General features: G+C 31.6%; 1 protein-coding gene across 1 annotated transcript; it reads left to right on the top strand.

The window, feature by feature from the left end:
• Positions 1-315: 315 nt before the first annotated feature.
• LOC146932573 (putative sphingolipid transporter spinster homolog 2) lies at positions 316-7,793 on the top strand. Its single transcript, XM_085704274.1, has 16 exons — positions 316-781; positions 1,064-1,192; positions 1,934-2,035; positions 2,558-2,662; positions 2,792-2,867; positions 3,423-3,497; positions 3,784-3,886; positions 3,968-4,030; positions 4,822-4,873; positions 5,142-5,239; positions 5,434-5,510; positions 5,672-5,785; positions 6,040-6,159; positions 6,736-6,864; positions 6,965-7,043; positions 7,186-7,793. Exons 1-16 carry the CDS (start codon positions 639-641, stop codon positions 7,311-7,313), a joined length of 1,593 nt encoding a protein of 530 aa, XP_085560400.1. The 5' UTR covers positions 316-638; the 3' UTR covers positions 7,314-7,793.
• The last annotated feature ends 717 nt before the right edge of the window (positions 7,794-8,510 follow it).

The following is an 8,510-nucleotide window of genomic DNA, read 5'->3' as shown; positions in this document are numbered from 1 at the left end:
ATAAAAATGTTGCATCCATTTATTATAGTTTTAAAAAAAATAATGAGAATCTAACAAAAAAATCTTAAAACAACTTCAATATTTAATATGATTAAACAAGCAAAAGATAAGTTACTGAAAAAGACAAAAATAACAAACTTGTTTAGTAAAATCAAAATAAATAAAAATAAAAATCCGACGAGCTAAGATTTAGCTGAAGAAAAAAACACAAGTCTACTTACAGTTAAGTTTGTTATTTTTAAGGATAAGTATGCATAATGTATTTAATTGGATCAATCTGAAAATAATGCGAAAATCCTAGTAATATATAAGAAGGAATCTGTTACAGCAAATCCCAATCATATGCGAATTTAAATAACAAAATGAATTCTGTTCCATACATTACCCAAATAAAGGATAATCCATCCACATCCTCGTCACTTTGACGACACCAACATCGTTGTCAACAAGAACAAGAACAAGAACAAGAGAGTTTCGAAGCTGCGGGGGTGAAGGAAGAAGAACACCAATAAACCTTCTTCTTTCTACCTGGCTTGCTTTTGTTACCTTCAACCTCCATTTTCTATTCTTAATTAATAATTAATTCAAGTGTCATTGTCAAACTATAATAATATAATATAATATTATATATTATTGGAATGGCACAAAAACCTGAACATGAACCGAAACCTTCAACAACAACTTCTTCTTCAACACCTAACCCTGTTCCTTCTTCTGTGGAACCAAACATGGTCCCCAAGTCCACCATGATTCCTGCAACTTCTTGGTTTACACCAAAAAGGTAATTTACCCTTTTCACCCCTTTTTTGTTGATAGATCCGTTTAAAAAAAAACGTTGAAAAGCAAGGAAATTTTGAATTTTTTTGATTTGGGTATTTATTTTTGAGGGTTTATAATTCTGGGTTTGTTTTTGTTTTCCCTAATTTCATTTTATTGGTTGTGGGGTTTTTTTGAATGTTGTTGATGATTGGTATTTGACTAATGTAGATTAAAATTAACTGGAATTTAAAAATTGATGTTTTATGTATTTGAAATATTAATTTTTTTTTATTATGTTGTGTAGGTTACTGGCTATATTTTGTGTGATTAACATGTTGAACTATTTGGACCGAGGAGCAATAGCTAGCAATGGTGTTAATGGACATCGTGGGACTTGCACTGATGGTATCTGCAAGTCTGGAACAGGAATTCAGTAAGTTTAACTTTAATTAATTGACACTATATACTATGTTCTTTTGATTGAATTATTGAATAAGTTTAGGTTAATATTTTAAATTGTCATGATTTATGTTTTTTGTTACACAAAGAGTCATGTATTACATGGTTGTCAAAGAATTTAAAACAAAAAAGCAACCTGTGAATTAAAAATGCAATCTTGGCAATATTTAGTTAAGTTATTACTTTAATGGAAGAAGGGAATTGAGATTAAGGTTTTGGTGGTAAATATGTTTTCCCATTTTGGGCATGTAGAGAGAAGACATGTAGATTCGGTAGTAAGGAGAGTAGATCAAATGAAGGATAGGAAGATCACGAGATGCAAAGAATGTCCTAGAAAAACTAAGAGAAACTATTAGCAAGTACTTGCAGATTAGTGAGTTGAACCAATATATGGTTTATGATTGAACAATATTGCGTAATTTGATGCATGTAGATGATCCCACTTAGTTGGATAAAGCTTAATTGTTGTTGTTGTTGTATTTAAAGACATAGATAGTTCAATTTATGGCGTAATGTATGCTTCTCAAGAAAAGAAGCATTAAAGACATAGATAGATAATTCAATTTATTTTCTGCAAGATAGCTATTGTTGTTGCCTGTATGAGCTTTTCCTTGTGTTTCATACCATGATAGTGTACTGTAATATATGAAGACCTAAATTTTTCAGAACTCTGTAGTAGTATTTCTTGACAATGTTGTTTTGTACTTCCGTGTAGGGGGGATTTTAACTTGAACAATTTTCAAGATGGAGTTCTCTCATCTGCTTTTATGGTTGGACTTCTTATAGCTTCTCCAATATTTGCATCTCTTTCAAAGAGGTAATGACCGTTTATGTTGAAATAACTGTTACATATTCCCACAATGATACCTTAAATAAATACCTTGAACGTGTGAATCAATGATTACTACGTGGCTCATTGAGTTCTCTGGGCTTTATTTATCTTTATTATTTGACTTCTTAATGCTAGGTATGTTGTCAATGAATGTAATTATGAAACTTCTGAAATCTAAACATGCTTTAAACAACAATCGGTCAATCATATTGAAATCCAATATGTCCTTGATTCACAAACAAAGCAATACTAGTATCATTGATATGAGTATTAAGAGTGGTTGAAGAAAGAAATATTCTTCAGCACGTTTTTCATCTTACATTGATAAGAATGCCTTATCATTTTATTCCGCCCTACTTTTTATAAAATTTAAGTATCTATACAAATTGTAATAACCCAATACTGAGAACTTTGGACCTTCTCTTTCTAGTACATGCACATACCATTTATGTGATCTATCTATATTATAAAATATGTTAATATTTACATCATTCCTATATTTTGCAGTGTAAACCCCTTTAGACTTATTGGAGTTGGTTTGTCAGTTTGGACTGTTGCAACCTTATGCTGTGGTCTTTCTTTCAATTTCTGGTCCATTACATTATGTCGCATGTAAGTGTTTTCTCCGATTATTTTTCAAGTTTTATGGTTTTTATATTGACCACTTACATAATAGTTCTAAGTGTAAGAACCATCTGATATTCTTATTTTTTCCCTTATTTTTTTTCTTATTCTCTCTAGGCTCGTTGGTGTTGGTGAGGCTTCATTTATAAGTCTTGCAGCACCTTTCATTGATGATAACGCCCCAGCTTCACAGGTTTGTTGCTTTCCCTAAAAACTGTCTCATGCTTTCTGACTTGAAGAATGTTTCCATCGTCTACTGTGCTCATATTTAGGCCTCATATTTTAGTTAAACCAAGAAGCAATCATTTTGTGGGATTTTGGGTCAGTTGAAGCTTCAACGAGTTTGCTGTTAATTATGATACCTTCATTGGGTCATTGATACCTTTTAAATTGTGAGACTATTTGCTTTGGTATAATTGCATTTTGGACTTAATTCGCAAATATTTGTTTTAATTTGTAAAGTGTCACTGTATATTAATAAATTGACTCAAGTGTTTTAGTTTTATTCAATTCTATTAAGCATTAATGCTGAGTATTATAACTCAAATCACTATGGAAATTTGGTCTAAGCGAGTTTAGATTAGTTTGCTTCTATTCAACATTTCAATGTTTTGTAGATATAATCTGGCAACACTGACTGATGTTTTCTTACCTTCTTAACAGTTGGAATATTTTATATTATATGGTATTGCGTTTGCTGCCTATTTTCTTTATGGTTCTAACCTTCTTATATTGGTGTATGTATCAGAAAACAGTGTGGCTTTCTATATTTTACATGTGTATACCAGGAGGATATGCAATTGGCTATGTATATGGTGGAGTGGTAAGTTTTCATTTAGTTTTAATACCATTATTTTATTTCAGTAGTAAGGAAAGATAAAAAAGAAAAATAGGATGTCAGTGTAATATTTCTCTTTCAATCTTTTGAAAACTGAAAAAGTAAAATTCGTTTCAGATAAGAAATATCTTAAACAGGTGAGGTAATTAAAAGAGTAAGAATATATAGCTTGTCACAATAAACTTATGGAATTTTTTTTTCTCCCTTGTCATATTTTTTTACTTGTTTTTGAACTTTCCTCTGATTTTATCCTTTCATTGTTCATAAACAGGTTGGAAGTCATTTTGGTTGGCGTTATGCGTTTTGGGTGGAGGCTATCTTGATGCTTCCATTTGCTATTTTGGGATTTGTTATGAAGCCTTTGCAGTTAAAAGGTGCACATTTTCATCTTGCATTGATTTATTTATTGTGGCACCTTGATATTGTTTTCGATCTCTAAACTACTTTGGATACAGGTTTTGTCCCTGCTGATTCAAAAAAAGTGCTGGCAGTTGAGACAGTTCCTTTGGGAGTTCAAGGTACTATTATGTTTTAGACTAGTTTGGCGGGGATTTAAGCAAATCCCCCACTTGAAAATAATTTAAATTTAGAAATATGTGCATGTTGTGTTACTACATGGTGGATATTCCACACCAATCTATATTTACACAACTCGTACAAAAATTTGAAAAATTTACTAGAGACCTTTACTAACTCATTTCATGTTGGACGTACTTGTGTTATTCCTTTGTGCTTTTTTGAGTTTATTGTTTACCTGATTTTTTCTCCCGTGTTGTATTTCTTTTTTTATGATGATTTCCGATCCTTCTTTTCTATAACATGTTTCCAGTATTGTTGTAATCTTTCTAAATCTGAAAAAGGGGATAAAAAGAATCTAATTTCTATATCTGAAAAAGGGGATAAAACGAATCTAAATTTTGCCATTAAACCCTGATTGTTGTGAATGTTCTCCAAATAATTTTCCATCAACAATTAGGTATACTTCTCTTGTTCTCTGATCCTTTCTTTTGTCCATTTTCAAAGGCAAGCGAGGGATTAGACATTTTGTTTTATAATGATGTAAGCATGTACTAACCAAAATTACTCCTTTGGTCCTAAGATTTAATATTGTGTATGCTTGAAGTGCTAACTGCAATATTTCCCCTTTCATGTCTGTGGGAATATAACATAATTTTTCTCTAGGACAAGCTCAAATTCTCACCCATGTCTTTCAATTACCGGAGATGTTAGGTTTTTGTTTTATTGGTTTACTTCTGAATCACAATATCTCATCATTGGACTTAACAAAGTTATCTTTTTTGATGGACAGATGGGGAGGCTTCAAATAGAAACAACGAGTCGCATGAACCTTCCAACTCCAAGTGAGAACTTCACCTTTATCCTTGATTTACATAGTGGTTTCTATATTTTTGAGTTTATGATTGATTTGCCGTTATAGTGCTTACAGATGCATTTATCCTGTCAATATTTCTCAGCTATTATAAGGATAAAATTCCCTCCAGCTGAGAATGATTATCCCTCAATCCTTTTAAAACTTTTATTGCTATTGATTTATTGTATCTCCAAGTGTGTGGCATCCATCTCTAAGTGACTGATGTACATAAATTATTTTTTGTGACTCTTATATAGGCCAAAACATGCAAACAGAATATTAAATCAGCTCTCAATATTTCTGAAAGATATGAAAGAACTTTTGTCTGATAAGGTTTTCGTCGTCAACGTTCTAGGTATGCATCAACTCCTTTCTTCATATTTATTTAATTTGTCGTCGTCTTTAAATTCATCTTAGAAGCTTCATTATGACTAGCTTACTTAAAAACTTCATATACCATTCTCCTCTACCTATATATGAACTATTTTTTACAATCACGCCATTTTATCATGTCTCTTTATTTAATTGTTACTGAATTCCTATTTTCAGGTTATATAGCATACAACTTTGTCATCGGTGCTTACTCGTATTGGGGCCCCAAAGCTGGTTATAGTATATATAACATGGTGAGATTTTGTTTCATCTAATGCCAAGAGTGTGGATAAAATTTTATCCTTCTTTCATTGTTACTTGTTTAAAATAAGTATATGCCCGATACCTAATTTTCTGGTAAACACAATGTTAATCGGTATAAAATTATTTTATTAACAATTGTTTACTTTGTCAGACTAATGCAGATATGATATTTGGAGGAATTACAATTGTATGCGGAATATTGGGCACTTTAGCAGGAGGCCTTGTTCTTGATTACATGACTAACACCCTATCAAATGCATTTAAGGTTGGTATATGAATTATAGTGTGCACTCTAGCATAATTTATATTCATGTTTATGCATTTCCTAATTCAGTTTTTTATTTGATGAGAACATTGAATATTTAAATAAGTTAGGTAACTGGATTAACACTTTTAAACTGCTAATTCTACGGAAATATCTTCCTGAGTTGTATCTAACATATAAAGTTATTTCCTTCCTAAGTCTCTCCTGTAAATTCCATTGCTCCATCCTAACTAGTTACCTTGAACTCTTTTCAGCTTCTCTCATTGACAACATTAGTCGGTGGTGCGTTTTGTTTTGGTGCCTTCACATTCAAAAGCATGTATGGCTTCCTAGCTCTTTTTGCTATTGGTGAACTACTTGTTTTTGCCACTCAGGTACTTCCCTTCTCTATGTGAAGAAAACTTCATGTTCGATTGTTTATAAGTAATACATGCTGCCTAAACTATATACATGCTTCTCATTTATTGGTATTTTAGCAACTCTGTCTCATTCATCTGTTAGCTGAATATCTTGAAATTCTCTAGTAAATAGTAATCATATTCTCTATGAATTATTGTATTTCAGTCTTCTTATGTAAATCACCTATATAACTGGGAAGTTAATCACAAACTTGCTCTTCCAAACCTAATGTTGTGTTTGGATGACTGTTGTATATTTGTATAGCCACTTCTGAGTATAATGTAATTTGAAATAATTAGTGTTTTGCTCCAAGAGTAATATTAAAAGATGTTAGGTAAATTTACTTTTGAATATGAAATTATACTTATCTATGTACTATAGAAGTTAATTTAAAAAATTACAAAAGAGGACAAAATTGAGGAATAATGTGATTTTGACAAACATGAATTCTAGTTTGTGAATTTTGATATCAAAATGATGATGTAGAATGTAGAGATGGTGTATCCAAACACTTATTTTTATTCGTAAATTCTTACTATTTTTTCTTTCAGGGTCCCGTGAATTATGTATGTCTCCATTGTGTTAAGCCAAGTTTGAGGCCACTATCAATGGCTATGTCTACTGTAGCTATTCATATTTTCGGAGATGTTCCTTCCGCGCCTCTTGTTGGAGTTGTCCAGGTTAGCATTTTTAGGTGTATTAGTTACAATTTTACAAATCTTATTACACATTATTGTGCACATACAGTACAATATTCTGATGGCGGCTCTATGCACACAGGATCATATTAACAACTGGAGAACTACCGCGTTGATTCTAACAACAATATTTTTTCCTGCAGCTGCAATATGGTTTATTGGTAAGTCATCATGGAAACTTGTTTTGATCTGATACAAAGTGTTCACATTACTAAGTTCATTGCTGTAGCATCATATAATAGCATGGTTTTTTTAATATAGAAAACATATTTATCTCATTGTCATGATACTTTGTTGCCACAGGAATATTTTTGCATAGTGTGGATAAATTTAATGAAGAGAGTGAGCATCATGTATCAAATGTAGAAGGAACAACCACTGCGCCGTTGCTTGAAGAGAAGACCGCAGAACCTCAATCCCAAGAAGGTTAACCTTTTTGTAATATCTTCAAGCAACCACAGCACCATTGCTTGAAGAGAAGACATGAGAAACATTACTATTTACTCAATCTCAAGAACGTTAGTATATGTTTGTATATGCAATCGGAAAGTGCTGGACACACGTTTAGGTTCAAGCTACAATTCATAGCTTCAGAAAAAACACGTCAAAAAGGTTTTGGGACGCAAGAAATCTAAGCGAGTCTCAGTTCCAAACATACTATTAACCTTTTTGTAATATCTTTTGATGGCTGACCACGTAGTTTGTTTCGTACATTGTAAATAGCTTTCTTAATTCTTTGTTTAATCTCTATTAATTTAAAATTTAATTTGTGTAAGTATCTTTTTGCTTTTGCTTAGTGGAAATGGAATAATGCAAGAATCTATCTGCACATGATATTGCAATGTTTATGTTTCACCATCTTGGGCACATCATGTAAATAATATTATGTTGATGCTGTGCATGTTCTCCAATGAGTCTATCATGCTGAAGTATTTTTACATTAATACTCTTTTAAAATATTTTCCGAATGCTATCTATTTGTTAGTTTGGAAAATACGCTTAATTTTTTGAATGTTTTTGCTTATACTTTGTTACAAAGATAATCCTGTATAAAAGAAAACATTCTTAGAACTTCTAAACCCTGCCAGTGAATCACGAGTACTCACGTATATTTCAATACATGTAAGTTTGCGTGTTAAATAAACTTCATTTCATGCACCATAATGATGAACAGAAGTACTGGTAATTGGTAAGTTACTCTTCTTCATACTATTTTAGCTTGAACTAAAATATAACACTTATTATTAATCTACAGTATCATCACACAAACAATTCTGAGATTGCTTAAGATACAATTGATGTCTAAACAATCAACTTCAATTTATTTTTGATCCATGCGAGACAATAGGATGACTCTAATCTAATAGTTGATCTTTGTCAGTGATCCTTTTTTGAGGTCTTTGTTTTCTCTCAAATGTTTAGCATAGCTAATAGCTAATACTCCTATTGAAAATCATTTTGTATAGATAATAATGACAATCTTTGGATGTTGTCTTTTTGTTATATTGATCAAGTCTAAGGGTATGTTTGGATAGTGAAAGGAAAGAAAGATAGAGGAAAGAAGGTTAAAGGAAAGAAAGTAAGAAGAAAGTGAGATGATTTGTTGGTTGTTTGGTAAGGCTGAAAGT

This window comes from Medicago sativa, chromosome 4 (assembly GCF_051527215.1).
Source record: "Medicago sativa cultivar Bolivia chromosome 4, Bolivia_mono, whole genome shotgun sequence".
Classification (NCBI taxonomy): Eukaryota; Viridiplantae; Streptophyta; class Magnoliopsida; order Fabales; family Fabaceae; genus Medicago; species Medicago sativa.
This window is presented reverse-complemented; position numbering and strand designations above follow the sequence as displayed.

Excerpts from the sequence above, each read along its gene's own strand:
- LOC146932573 (XM_085704274.1), top strand. The coding sequence starts at position 639 with ATGGCACAAAAACCTGAACATGAACCGAAACCTTCAACAACAACTTCT. Across the intron at positions 4,874-5,141 it reads CATGAACCTTCCAACTCCAA|GCCAAAACATGCAAACAGAA; the intron begins GTGAGAACTTCA and ends ACTCTTATATAG. Across the intron at positions 5,511-5,671 it reads GTTATAGTATATATAACATG|ACTAATGCAGATATGATATT; the intron begins GTGAGATTTTGT and ends TTACTTTGTCAG.